The sequence below is a fragment of the Lepisma saccharinum genome, chromosome 13, assembly GCF_977018435.1.
Source record: "Lepisma saccharinum chromosome 13, izLepSacc3.1, whole genome shotgun sequence".
Lineage (NCBI taxonomy): Eukaryota > Metazoa > Arthropoda > Insecta > Zygentoma > Lepismatidae > Lepisma > Lepisma saccharinum.
The window spans coordinates 56,633,343-56,649,144 of NC_139241.1; the positions used below are offsets into that span (position 1 = coordinate 56,633,343).

The following is a 15,802-nucleotide window of genomic DNA, read 5'->3' on the forward strand; positions in this document are numbered from 1 at the left end:
ATTTGGTTGTGGTGAACAATTGCAACAAATGATTCTGTTCTGTGGGCGAACATGAAAAAAAATGTACTGGTGAATAATCATTTGTTCTTTCCAAAAAAAAAAAAAAATTCTCTGTGTAACGAGACAGACAATTTCGGACCCTAGTCCCCCTGGTCTCGATATTGACTTGTCTCGTTAATTTTGGAGACGAGTCCGAGACTTGTATCGCTTCCATCCCAAACTGTTTCCGGCATCATTTTAAAATTCTACCCGTGTTTTAAAACCTTGCCCACCATGGGCGCGGGCGTGGGGCCAGGGGGACACTGAGATTTCTGTAAATAGTTAATGTAATTCGAATGCTGAAAATAGAGATATATTTTATAACAAAAAGTATTGTTTATTATTATTTGAAGTAGGGTTACATTTAAGCTTAGAGTCTATTTTGCACTGATTATCTAACTTTAAAAACAGTTTCTTGTCCTACATGAATTAATGTTAAGTATAGAGTATAGTAGTATAGTAGTAGTAATGCAATGATAATAATAATAATAACAGCAACAAAAATAAAAAACATAATAATAATAATAATAATTATAATAAAAATAAATAATAAAAATTATATGACTCTGCCCCCCCCCCGAGAAAAAATCCTGCGGGCTACCTTGTTGCCCACCCTTCTTTTACCGCAACATTTAATCGCGCCGTCTTCCCAGCAGCGCTATGCGTGACACTGGTTGAAATCTTAATTTCCTCTTTTCAAGCTTAAGTGGTCAAATTCTGCAGAAGCAAAAATCTAGGTCTTTGCGTTTAATTGTGGTGATACTTTGTCAATTTTCGTCATTACTTTCTACCATTTGTGATTGCTCAGCTTGTTGCTGGTTTCCGGTTTGTTTCCCCAAACATGGTGCTTCAACCATGACACAACGTGAAAGCCATATAGTGTTGGCATTTTCTTAGGTCCCCATGGTCAGTGTTCACTTCCCCTATCTCTGTCATTCATCTTTTGGCACCTTGTAGCCTCATGATTGCCTACTTTCTCCTAATCGGTGTTTTTTTTTCTTGTAAGAGTTTAGCAGAAGAAATGCTGTTTTTTCTCGACGGCACGCGAATTCTACCCTATAAATGTGTTTTCTTGACCTGTCCGATATACTCACGTTGCGGAAACAATACTCTTGTAGTAACATCTTTGTTTTCTTGTTCCTGTATATAATACTGGTTTTACCGGTTCAATCTTCAGTTGCAAGTAAAAATCTCGTCTGGTTGGTTTTGCAGTGTCTACAATGCTCGCTGTCTTGTCACTGGTGTTCCTAACGCTCAAGATGTCAGCGTGCAAGATGACGATACCAGAGTACGGACTGTCGGCACCCAGGGCACCATTGCGCACCATCAGCAGCTGCTTAGAGAATGCAGACTTCGGATGCATAAAGATGAAGATGCTTGACAATCTGGACAAGATTCTAGCACGGAAATCCTTCACGCTGTTTCAAGGAGTTGAGTTGGAAACACTTCCTGGGAAAGATGAAGAATCGGACGAGGACAGTGCTGTTGAAGATGAGAGAAGTCTGGACGATCTTCTGCTATCCCGTTTCTCAAGGATGATGAGCAGCGTCTCCCTGAAACTCAGTGTTCTTCCAGGAATTGCGGTTAGAATATCCAAGGCAGAACATCAGCCTCTCAAATTTGCTCTTGAAAGCGACGATGAAGGTATGTTAGAATTTACTACTGATCGATTTGGTTTATTTTACTTCACTTTTCTGACACTTTTGCCTAATCGCGAAGGTGAGGATTGGTGATGATGTGATGATGTGAAATTAATGAAGGAACACTCACAAAGGACACACATGCCCAGGTCGGGAAAACATTTTTTTTAAAATTGTATTTATTAATTAAATTGAAAATAAGGAGGGGCTACATGCACGTACCCAAAGGGGGGGGTCGTCGTCGCCTTGTAAACGTCCAGTCCCTATTAACCTATCTGCACAGGCGGATCTAGAATGATTTTCTTGGAGAGAGACAGTGTATCTGTAGGATATTATACATATGGGCAGTGGCGGCGATTGGGTTCCAAAACCGGGGGGGGGCAAGGTACAAAACTGGGGGAGGCAAATACAGTATATTTCCCTTTGTAGATAAGGTTTAGCATAGTGGTGGGACAAAAGTGGCGAAAAGTGTGGGGGGCAATTGCCGCCACTGCAATTGCGGAATTCTATGGTAATGGGTGGGACGCCCAGACTTCATGTTTGGCATTAAAGTAACTATTCTACTGATAGTTAAGCAATAGTTTTCTTATAGTTTCTGTGCAGTTAATTATGAAACTAAACACTCTTGATTCAACATTACCTTTAAAATACTTTCACAGATTTATAACTATAGTTGAACAATTTTGTGCCACGGGTGGAACAGATAAGACACTGCCTCTTTACATAATAAGACATCTATTTAAATTTCTGTGAATTGTCAAATCATGAAAAATAAATTATTTAAGACAAAGATAGAAGGTAATTGACCTTTGAATCTTCTAGTGGAGTTGAAGGGTTAATGTAAAAGGTAAAGGAGAAATTAATAATCTTTTGGTGCCACGGGTGGGACACAATGCCTAGGTACAAAACAAAAGTAAATCAAAAACTTAATTATGTATAATATTTGAAATTTTATCCAAATTACAAGACTTTGTTGACCCACAAGTTACAGCATTTAATTTCATTTCAAATTAGATTCAGGGACACACACACAGGCATATATGTGTGTGTGTGTGTGTGTATGTGTAAAATATTCAGATCAAGACAATTACAATGGATAGTACCTACCACGTGACTATACATCACCCTGTACACCACCTCAGAACATAATGCAAACGGTACAGACACAAATTCAACGAACTAGACGAGTCGGTGTTGAACTTTGTAACCAACAAGTCGCGTATTTGACTTCCGGTCTCCATTTATTAAAGTGTCAAGTAAATGTAGTTCTGATTAATGCATTTGATTCAGTCTTTTACTCTCTGAAAAAGGATTGCTCGAACGTTGTTCGTTGGAATACAATGCTACGAATACATTTTATAATATCCATTATTCCATTTTGAGAGGGGGAACGAACCTCCGTGCCCCTCCCCCTGTATCCAGCAATGGATAAAGTGGTCTTAAAGTTTGACCATTGACCTAACGTAACAGCATTCGTCGAAAAGTGACGTATGATATGAGTTTCTGTTGTCAACAAAATACGCAAAATCAGAAAAAGTGAAAATGCTTACTTCGTTTTTCCGATTTGTAGCGACACATTTCTACAAAACCATAACAATATTCTACTGACAGATCATTGTTTAGTGTAGAAAAGAAATTACGAGAGCAAGTAACACGAGAGAAAACAATACTTTGTAAAACTTCCTGACAAATATAGATGTCTCTCTCAGCTATGTACGAACCCATGTTGCTCTAATTTTCAAATCACAGCAGTTTTCTTTTTCGAAACGTGCTTTTTTGCGAGTTTTTTAATTATGCAGCCATGCGGTGATTGTGGGTCACAGAACCGCATTGATTTTTCCCAATTGAACGAGTAAATATAAGCTTTGTGTACATTCGCTCATGCTGTGCTTATGGTTTGTTCTGTGGACGGTCAACGGTGCTTGGTATATAAGGGACGCCCAGTCAGCGAATTTTTCACTGTTTGGGTACGCTGTCAGGTATGAGTTCGACATTGGGTTGATTTATTGGTGCTTCTACTCCAAGACTAGGATGTCGATTATGGATGTATGTCCTAGGTATCGTACAAAGTATAAATATTTGGGGATCATTGATAGGCTATGTGAAGCCTGATATTCGAAGTTAATTGGCTGCGAGAGGTGTATCGTAAGAGGGGGTACAGCTCTGAAGAGCTACGTCTACACTTAACCAAGCAAGGGGGGCTAGCCCCGTGAAATAAGAACAACACTCACGATTAACTTTAAACACTACAATTGACTGGTCTGGCAGGGGGTGTGAGAGAATGAAAGACAAGGATAGAGGAACGTTCGTTACCTGTAGATCTCGAAGTGACGATCGACTCGCTGGTTCATTGATGAAACTCTGATGAACTCTCCTGAAATAAAACTCCTTTCCGATAGTGTACTACTCCTCGCTGTAACTCCTTTTGTAACGTTCGGTAACAACTATTCACGCCATAACTTTCTTAGTTCAACAACTTGTATAATTCCGAGGCACCAACTGTGCACGCGATAGATTTCAGATACCGACTGTTTGTAGAAATATTCTCCCAAGCTATTTAAACGAAATTCGAACTTCGGCCGTTGAGAGACCGCGTCTCTCAATAACGATGCTTTCAGCGTAAAGCTGTGTTTGCAGTATCTTTCCTGCGATTCCGGAAGAATTCGTATCAGCGGATTTTTACATCCGCTGAAGATCGCAGGTGGCTTTTGCTTGAAAGAAGCTCTTATCAGCTTCTTTCATACTCGGGCCCTTTTAATAAAATGATTTTACTATCGGACTATGGCGCCCGGGGTCCCGGATTCGAGTCATGCCTTCGGCATGATACGACACACCTGCCTGGGGCAAAAAATTAAGTTCACGCAGGGAAGTTAATTTTTTGGAACACGAGCCCGACCATACCAGTCAATTCTAGAGGACAATTTATTTACACCAACCCAAAAAAATACTATTATACAAGGGTGGATGTAAGGAAAAATAAATTTTACACACAACCAAAAATCATGCACTTAAATATCTAAACATGCTGGATTGTAAACAACATTGATGGCACCCGAACTACGCGGGGTCAGCTGATGCTGAGTCGCCATTTCTCATGGGTCACCGTAGCGGTGTTTATCACTATACACACGGAGCACACGAAAGCACTGTAGCACACGGAAGAAGAAAAAAATGTATCTTCGCTTCCTGGGCAAGGGCAGTTCCATTGCATATAGTTAAGGAAACGCGGAGTATGTTTATACACTTTCGATTATTTAAACATTTCCTGGAAATTAGTAAAAAAACTTAGGAAGCAGAACTAAAAAAAAATTGGCATGCAATATATACAGCAGGATCAACCTGAAGGGTTCAAAAGTACAAACATTCAAAATTATATACGAGGAATTTCCAAATTGCGATATGATATATATATACATGGGGCGTTCCGCCCCCAAACTATGGTCTGTTTAATTAATACACATCATTTAAAAAAAAAAATAATAACAGTAGTGGCAGAAATTGAGGTCGAAAAATAATTTAAGTCTTTCTGCCGGTCTGAAAAAAAACTGTTTCCCGGTTATACACTTCGAGTTTGTGTTTTTGGCATATAGTACTGGCCGAAATGTTGGTTGGCCAGAGGGAAACAGAAAAAAACCCACTTAATTAGCGTTCTTTATGCAGCGGAAGGATACTCCAGTAGCAATCGCGATAGAGAGCGTTCATTGGCTAGCTGAAGATCGTCGAACTGTTCTGGAACATCCGCCGACGAGAGTCGAATCGGGAGCACACGAATCGACGCGGACACACGCATTTGTATACGCGACGCGACATACACACAGGTGAGATATACCGGAAACTGGAAACAAGTTTATCCAATGAGTCCGAAAAACGTCACCGAAAGGCTATTCCTGGACGAAGGAGAACACACTGGCAGTTTGTGCGAGGGAAAAAGTTCTGGCTCGCGAACAGTGGGAGTCCAGAAGGAATAGACACACGAAAACGGCACTGGTAGAGCGTCCATTTTCACGTATTACGGTGATTGGACCCAAACACACGACGCGCGCGATGTATGGAACCGGTGTCGAACCCAGGAACATGTGTGAAGAGACCTTGCCATCTGGAGGAAGGGGGGTGAAACTGTCGACTGCAGACTGGGTCTTTCCTGGGGGTTAAGGGTGAGCACTGGACGACGCACTTGGAGGTGAGATGAGGTGCGGAGATGGGCACTGGGGCCAAATAGTGAATGCTCGACGAGGGGGAGGGCGTCGTCTGGAAGATCCTAGAATGGCGGAAGGACGGGGGCTGCAACGTGAATCACTGAAGTGTGACGAGGGCACTGGGGCGTTGCTGGTCATGAAACTGATGACTCGGGGGGGGGGAGAGGCATCCGGTAAGTAATGGTCATCCCCATGATAAAAGCTGACCGAGGGGTCGGAGGAACTCCGCTCTCCAAACTGATGAATCCTGATGGGGGTTCTGGTGATGGCTGCCCACCAACACTGACGACTTCTATAAGGTGCTGATCACTAATGGTGATGAGTCGTTGGGGTTGGGGTGCATTGCTGTACACGAACAACTTCTGGGGATCGCGGATCGCAAGAATAACTGGAGCTTGCGTCTCAGGAACGTGATGATCACGAAGATGAAAGGTCCCGGGGGGATGATGCGCTTCTGAAGGGTGCTGATCACAAAGATGAAAAGTCTGGGGAGTGAAGTGCACTGCTGGACGCGAACAACGTCTGGTGATCAGGCGTCCCAAGAATAGTTCCAGTAAGGTGGGGAGTGCACTGTTGTTCTCGAGGGGATGAACCTCTGGAAGGTGCTGATCCGGAACATGATGATTCCTGGGGATGCTGGATGCATCTCTGCTTCAAACTGTCCTTGCTGGGCTGAGACGAACGGTGTGAAAAGGTAGGGTAAGGGGCAGCTGAAAAAGGAACAGGAAAACCAGACCAGATCGTTTAAAAAAAGTAGGGGCGCAAACTCAAACGTTACTTCTTGAATAAATCCAAAATATCGCGATTGAAGCGAAAATCTAGGAAATGTAAAAAAATTGCAATAAAACGCAAGGTATATGGGGGGTTAAGTTGAGAAGTTATGCTTTAAGATAAACAATTGCAAACTCAAGGTACTAGCCCAAAGGTTATTCGTTAAGATGGGGACGGGTGACCGTGGCTAGAACGATAATAGGAATATAAATAATAAAAAAATAATACATTGAGAAAGGACGTCATCTTCCCGAGGGTTTTGACGATCTTGCAATAAATAAAATGTCCCGTCCTCTGTAGTCAACGTTGGGGTAATAAATTGATTAAAAAACAAAGATGGCGTAAATACGAATAAAATGGAGGTTAGAAAATGAATCAAAAACACAAGGGCAATAAGGCAATCTATATGTTCCTTCACGACAGCGTGAATGCTATGGTAATAAGATTCTTTGCGATTAGACAAAGGTATCGGTTCAAGCGACGATTTATTTCAAGAATGTAACCGATTGTAGGTCCCAGTACGGGCGAGCGTACGCAATAAACGAAGGAAAATTTAATTAATGTTCATAAGATGATGCCCCTTAAAAAAACTATTAGAGAATACATTTCTGTAACGTTGTTCTAAAACTCGAGAATTTATTGTGGCTGAATTGAAAGCATAAGTGGAATATATGAATTACAGGTATTAAATTAAATGTGCTTGCCACGAGAAGGGAGTGTGGAAGTTATAAATAACTGAAACATAATTGAAACGGTACCGCCGAAAGGCGGATATTGTCGTCGTGGTTAGCCAAGGTAACAATTTTCTGAATGCCGCTGAAAAGATTAACCCAAATGCAAATTCCCTGGGAGTAACGTAATAAAATTCCCGAAGGAAAATTGCTTTTACATCCGCTGAAGATCGCAGGTGGCTTTTGCTTGAAAGAAGCTCTTATCAGCTTCTTTCATACTCGGGCCCTTTAATGAAATGATTAGACTATCGGACTATGGCCCCCGGGGTCCCGGATTCGAGTCATGCCTTCGGCATGATACGGTATATTTTTCATCCCTTAGAAATTGTAGCATTCTAAATATAGTTATAGGCAGGGTGTCATAGGACATGTAAAAATAATCGAAAACGACCGATATTAGCGTGGAATCCATAGTTTTCGTGGTCGCTAAGATGAATAGTGACACTCCCAATGCCGTTCAACTCCACGTTCATCACCTATCGGCATGGGGGATGAGAGGGGGTGAAAAATAAAATGTCAAAAATAACCTAAATTATTGTCGAATCCATAGTTTTCGGAGTCGCTAAGCTAATTGGTGACATTCACGATGACATGAAGAAGTTCGGGAAAATAAACAATCAAATACTAGCCACGTTACCAGGTGTAGTCACTGAATACAAGTCTGTCGATGCCGTAGTAGGTGCCGATGAGGTCGTCAATTTCCCACCAGAGTTCCTAAACTCACTTGATCCGGGTGGATTGCCACCACATCGTCTTTTGCCTAAATTGGGATCTCAAATTATTTTCCATTCTAATAGAAGATTGGGATAAATAAATACCCGGGCAACGCCGGGAAATCAGCTAGTTGAATGATGAAAATCACTTCTATTTTCCTTTCCATCTGTTATCTATTTTCTATTCATAGTTTTCATATTTTTGTCATCTGTCTACTTTCACTGAATAGATACTTCTTCTCCAACAATTTATTTATATTCTGTCACTTCATATTGCATTCTATATTTATTGATTGAAACTATTTTCTTTCCATCTCGTGGTTATTGAAATATCTGGTTTGTAAAAACTCTTTTTGAAACAAATAGCGGACCAAGTTCCTTTTGTTTTATTGCGATTACATCATTCTACGTATGTAACTTCTACATGGTTCCATTTCGATTTACGTCTGTTAACTCATACTGCGAAGTTTTAGCGATTACTTACTGCATGTGTCCTTGACATTGGTTTGTTGCTTCCATATACAGTACAACCTCATTAATACGGACCCCGATAAGCACGACTTCGCTTAATCCAGACAGGGAAAAGCCCCCCCCCCCAAAAAAAAGAGAGAAAAAAGCGGAATGTAAGGTTTAAATGTGGGTAGAAGTCAACAAGAGAACTTCCCAAAGAAAAGGCAGTCAACCACTGATTAAATTCTATTTCCCGCAGACTTTGTACTGTTAGCCTGGTGCAAATTCTCAGAAATGTGGCTGTAAAAAGTGTAGGAAGCATTTTTGAGGAAAAGCGGGCAAACAACATTTTCTGAATGTAATTGATGTGCTGATTCCGAATATTTTGTTTGCCACTCTCGTTTTTGATGTTATGTGCTTCAAATCGCTATAAAACAAAATGGCGGCAATACGAAATGAGCTCCAAATAACTTTTGAAGGAACAGAAACAAAATAGTAATCTTGGTGTCAAACATTATGTTTTTGGGTATGTTGAATCCAAATATTATGTTTAGTAATCTGAAATTTGAAGCCATTTGCTCGAAATCGCTAAAAAAACAAAATGGCGGCAATACGAAATGAGCTCCAAATAACTTTTGAAGGAGCAGAAAGAAAATAGTGATCTTGGTGTCAAACATTATGTTTGTGGGTATGCTGAATCCGAATATTATGTTTTCTAATCTGACATTTTTGAAAATTGTTGTTGTTTTTTTCCTCTTTTTTAAACAAAAGAACCACAAAAATGACTAAACCTATATATATATATATATATATATATATATATATATATATATATATATATATATATATATATATATATATTACTTTATCTCAGAATGATAGAAACATAGACCTGCACCTATGAGCCATCATCTTAAGATGTTTCTTATCAGTTCCTCCAGAACATTGCCACAAACAAAGAATTTAGCTACTTCAGATATTCAAGATACTCTCCTCGAAGCTGAAACACTGGGCCAGGTAAAGCTAGACACCTTCGTGAAGGAAAGGATCATGGCCCCTGGTAAAAGTCACACACAAGTCAAGTGATTCTCTACATAAGTCAAATTCAAAGACCTTCAAGTCCCTCTATGAAGTTAAATTGGTAGTAAGTGGCAAGGGAACCATTTTGAAAACTGACAGGAATATTCTCCAGCGCCTCGTAACTGCCTATGAGGCAGGTCGTAATGTGGTTCTAAATCGCATTTTGTGTCATGAACTAATGCCATTCCAATCTCCCTTGCCAACACAAACAGAAGTCTGAGAACAGGAAACAAACCCATTCTAGCTGATGTGATGACCAAGGATGTAATTTGTCCACCTGATATATCAATTCCGTCTCCGTCATGCCTTATAATAGATGGTCAAGCATTAGTTGTTGCACTTGGAAAGCCTGCAGGAGTTTTAAACTTTGGTCAACTGGCAGATGTATTTCTTAACCTTGTTCTTTCTATGGGAAGAAGCTTTAAGAGGATTGATGTCACCTTTGATCGGTATAACGAAATTTCAATCAAGGCTGGAACAGGAGATAGGCGCTTGAAACATGCTCATTTAGTAAGAAAAGTAATAGAAAATGGATCCGTGCCAATCCCCAACAAATTCGGTGACTTTCTTGCTAACTCGGAGAATAAAAAAGATTTGGCCTGTTTTCTCTCTAATCATTTGATCAACAATGCTGCTGAAGACAAAATATTTGTGGTTTCCGGTGGATTTCACAAGGAGGATGACGTACGAACAAACAATCGTGATTTGTCTATTGAAGGATTGCAGGCAAACCACGAAGAGGCGGACACGCGTATTATAGTTCACTGTCTTAATTCTGGTGCTGATAACATTGTTGTCTCAGCACGTGATGCAGATGTATTAGTGCAATAGGTAGATTAGATGTACGAAATTGTGGTTGCGAGCAGGAACATACATTCCAGTACATGAAGTCAGGCAGAAGCTTTCATTTACGGATCCTGTCTTCGAAACTCTCATCCCATTCCACGCCATAACAGGATGCGACACAGCATTCTACATTGCTGGGATCAGTAAGAAGACAGTATGGAAAATATTTAACACTATTAAATCTTGGTGTTGACAAATTGAAACAAGAAACAGCACACAATGCAGAGAAGTTCGTGCAAGTTGTATGGTGTACCGGATGCAAGCAGCTGTGATGAAGCCAGAGTAAAGCTGTTCAGCAAAGGAAAAACACCACAAGCACTGCCCCCTCCCCCCCCACTACCGATGCTCTACGGTTACATGTACAGTGTCTCTCAAAAGTTTTAGGACAACGACATTTTAAACTAGGCAACCCAATTTACACAAGCCGTTGGTGGGTTGCGTGCAGAGTTAGGCTCAATTTCAGGGTTGCCACATGCACAATAGATATTTATAAAACACGCGAAAGAAATATAAACAAGTATTATTGTATAAAATTATTAAAAATATCACTATTATATCGCAAATGACAAAATTCTTTCTGAAAGAGAAAAATAGGTTTTCTAGTATTTCATCGCTGATGAGTCTACAGTAAGGAAAAGAGGTGAGAGGAAACGAAAGGTCACAAAGGAGAGGAGAAAGAGAAAGCGAAAGGAGAAGAGGAAAAGTAGAGGAGAGAAGAAAGAGAGGATAGACGAGGAGAGGAGATGTAGTGAGGAGAATGGAAAAAGATTCGAGGAGAGATGAGGAAAAAAGAACAAAGAAGAGAAAAGAGGAGGAAAACGAGAGGAGAGGAGAGGAGGAGACGAGAAGAGGGAAGTGGAGAGTAGAGTAAAGGAGAGAAAAAGAGAAGAACGAAAAAGAGAGAATAGTGCAGTGGAGTCGAAAATCTAAGACAGGAAAGGAGATAAGACGAGTGGAGAAGAGTGGGATGGAGATAAGATGCGAGAAAAGTAGGGAAGGCGATATGAGATAAAAGCAGAACGGAAAGAGGGGAGAGAAGAAGGAGAAGGAACTGGAGAGAAGAGGTAGTTGCAAAAAAAAACAAAAAAAAACGTCTGAGCGTCAAGAATGGATGCATTGGTCAAATTATCGACATGAAACATTCAATGACATTTTGAAATGTATTGGAGAATATATTAGATCGGTGCGAAATGCCTTTTGGCCGAGTTCAGAGCAAATTAAAATCATCCATGTAAGATCTTTGATTTTATCTGCAATTACACCACTAAAAAAATGAACGTAATTTTTAATATTTATAAGAATTATTCAATTTTTCTCCACTTCTCGGTTCGTTGAAATGGAGATTTTGTAATTCAATATTTCCCCTCCCCCCATCGTTAATTCCAAACTGAATCATTCCATTTCACACGGCGCGGACAATGAACACAATGGGATATGTCTAAAACTTACGAAAATTTTCTGCCAGCGGAAGGGTTTGAACCTACGACCTTCAAATTGACAATCCTGAACGGTAACCACTACCCTACAACCTTTAGCTCCTTAAACCAGGTAGAAGAACCACTACACTACGCATTTACCTTCGAATGAAACAACAACTTTTTTTAAGTATTCTGTCCCTCCAATATTGTAAATGTCGTTTGGTATACGTGTAGTTGAACTTTTACTTTAATTTTGATTTGCTTTCTTGTAGTATAACCGATATCTTCGAGAAATAATTTTCGAAGTAATTAAAAAATGAGAATATTGGTAGTTGTGAAAATGCGAGTTATTTCTTCTAACTTATTATTGTGATTAGGCATTACTAATGGAAAATATCTAGAGGCTTGAATATTACAGGACGATGTTCTTTTCCTGTGATACTCTAACAGACAAAATGCTTGTTTACTGATGCATGTCTTGTGTCCAGAACAGTCTTATGAAATGTATTTGCTGTTGAGTAAGATAACACGAAATAATTACACCGTTTGCGAACTATCAAATCTGTGCAACGTTATACGTAAACAGGCGGAAAATTTTATTCATAAAATCACTTCACATTTGACAGTGTTAGTCAAGAGAGACTCGTGGGACACTGTGTTAAGGTGCTGGACTAAATCCTTCTAATTTTTCTTCCTCGAAGAGCAACAATTTCTATGGAAGAGCAACAGTGATGATCTTTCTTATTTCTTTTAAATGCTTACACTTTCCTTTAATTGGGTTAAAAATAAATAAGAATATTGCTTGCATTTCTGTCATTGACGTAGACCAGAGAGAGAGACAGACAGACAGACAGATATTACAAAATAGTTCAAATAGTGCGAACGCCATTAGAAAGTCATGATAATTCTATGTTGCGTACTTAGAATTATTCATACAATAAAGAACATGTCTAATTGTGAGTTAACAAAAAAAAACAATAATAAAGAGACATTTTTGCATCACGAATGCAGTTCGAAAAAGTCTGGACAGGGATTGAAAGTAACGCACTATCCTGACTAAATCGGTGACATCGGTGACGTCTGGTAGCCTTGCATCAATGATTATAAAACTAAAACCACCCAATATTGCAGCTTGAAGACTTATGCGCAAGAAACAGATTCATTTATACAAGAGCAAAATTGAAATTTTTACACATTTCAAAAATCGACGATGTTATTTTCGTATTTATTTATTTATAGGTTCACAGTTAAATATTTTAGGGTTCGAGGGGGAAGCATGGCCCACATGGCCCCTCCCCTGGGTACTGACCTTACGTAGACAGTGGAAGAGAAATTTTGGAGAACCTTTCTATTAAATTTAGTATTTACATTCACCTTATTCTCAGATAGGTTAAACCGTTTATTGACAATCGTGAACTTTTCGTTTAATAGATAATATTTGGTTTTAAACGACGGGAGAACATTGGTCGAATTTCCTTTCTTGCTCTTTTGAGAGAATATATACTTCTACAATAGCAATCGCGTTCGGAAACCATGAAAAAAAAAATGACTTGGTTTTCAAAGGCACACAAGCTTGGTAGTCTAGCTTGCTCGCGATCAAAGTGACTCACTCACGCTATTCAAGGCCGCTTCTTATCGCACCCAGCACGTTACAAGTGACCAGAGTCTAATTTTAAAGAGAATCTGAAGAATGGTAGATTTCATCAGAGGCGGCTAGGTAGGCACCAGCTCAACATGCAATAGTTTAAGTGATAATTCCTGACAAAAAAGAAACGTATTGAATAATTATTGGGATAGTAATACGTGTATCCGCTCTTTTTTAACAATGTAAGCTCGAAGACAATCTGTATTCCATTTATTTATATTGGCAACTTGGTCAACCGGAGGTTATTTTATCGCCTTCGATAATCGAATTGTCTGATCGATTATTTTTTGTTTACCAAGGAACATGCCCCATAGGAGATTTCCGAGACTGGGTTACGCTACTCACTCGTAGCTCCCCAATTTCTTCACGATGGTGGGTTGCCACCGGTCCCATACACAGGCCGAGAACCTAGAGAGTGAGCATAGGCAGACTCGAATCCATGCCGTCCTGCAGTCGGAGGTCACGGAGGAGGACTTTTCTTATTTTACCTTTGGCCACGCACAAAGTAGAGGACGATCTTCAACCTCTTAGGTGACGAGTTCAAGCCTTAAATATGAGGATTTCAACCTTAGACGACCTCAATTTCAAAATTATAAACAAAATGCCTACTTAAACTAAACTTCTCATCAAGGCCAAAATAGTTTGTAACTGTGAAACTACCCCTGAATACAAATTGACATTTTTTTTTCCATGTGAGTAAGAATTAAATGTGTGGCATACAGAGATAGGTGATACCTTTTGAGAAACAATTAACTGTACCCTGTCCCGGCATCTCTGGAGCAAATCCGCGCATAGCGGAAGAGAAGTGGAGAGAGGGGAGAGGAGATCGAGTGGACAGAGCGAATCAGTGCACGCTGCTGGGAAGGCTGGTAACTGCAGTGGCTTTCCTCCCTCCACGCAATCGCATTCCTCTCACGTGTTCATTGCTGCTCAGATACTTGTTTTCGTTCACCTGCTCCTGAGATAAGTGGGACAGAGTGTAGTTCGCATACATGTAGCAAGTAAAGAATCTTATCCCAGAATGAAAATTCCACATAGTTTTAAAACGTTTGTTTAAGCAATGAATAACTGGAAACAGATCACACATAATTCCCTTGCCAAAATCTAGTGGTCGAAAATTAATTTCAAGACATTTCATATCTATTCACCATATTCCAAGTTATAAGGAACTTTTTCGTAGATGTTCATGAAACCGTTTAAAATTACATATAAAATATATTCACAAGCTTAGATATACTAATACGAAGAAAGAAATTCAGAGTTCAATTTCAAATGCATGTGTATCAAGTAATTTTAGAAGTACAGAGCTATATCTGAGTATTTAACTTCTTTTTTGCAGATAACGTTTACAATATTGAGGCGACAGAATAATTAGGAACAGTAGCTCCAAGAAAACAAAGGGCGTAATGTATTGGTTAGAGTTCTTGAAAGCATTGCGGTCCCACGTTCGATCGTCCATACTAGATGTTCCTTAAAAAAGAATCCCTTCCATTAAACAAGAGCATGGTAACATTATTTGTAATAGCAGTATATAGCCTAGTGGCTACATTGTTCTGCATATGGAATTTATAAAAAAAAATAAACAAATAAATGAATTGACACACGTTCAACGGGATATTTTTATATATAAGATCATGAATAATGATACTCTAACGATAATTGTGTACTGCTTCAAAGACATTGACAAATATTAATGAAATAACTATTTATATGTGTGGCAATTCAGGACATGCTAATTTTACCCCTTTTCCCACTTGAGTTCAATGCAAGGATGCAAGGATGTGTAAAAATTTCAATTTTGTCTGACCTTCTTGATTTTTCAATTCATTATTCATCCTCATCGTCGCGATTAGCCAAAGGTAAAATAAGAAAAGTCCTCCTCCGTGACCTCCGACTGAAGGACGGCATGGATTCGAGTCCCCCTATGCTCACTCTCTAGGTTCTCGGCCTGTGTATGGGACCGGTGGCAACCCACCATCGTGAAGAAATTGGGGAGCTACGAGTGAGTAGCGTAACCCGGTCTCGGAAATCTCCTATGGGGCATGTTCCTGGGTAAACAAAAAATAATCGATCAGACAATTCGATTATCGAAGGCGATAAAATAACCTCCGGTTGACCAAGTTGCCAATATAAATAAATGGAATACAGATTGTCTTCGAGCTTACATTGTTAAAAAAGAGCGGATACACGTATTACTATCCCAATAATTATTCAATACGTTTCTTTTTTGTCAGGAATTATCACTTAAACTATTGCATGTTGAGCTGGTGCCT

General features: G+C 39.6%; 1 protein-coding gene across 1 annotated transcript in view; it reads left to right on the forward strand.

The window, feature by feature from the left end:
- The first annotated feature begins 1,298 nt into the window (after nucleotides 1-1,298).
- Nucleotides 1,299-15,802, forward strand: part of LOC145996778 (uncharacterized) — a 35,716-nt gene continuing 21,212 nt past the window's right edge. Inside the window, exon 1 of the mRNA XM_083133312.1 lies at nucleotides 1,299-1,683. Coding sequence (XP_082989438.1) covers nucleotides 1,299-1,683 — 385 coding nt within the window. The remainder of the gene's footprint in view (nucleotides 1,684-15,802) is intronic.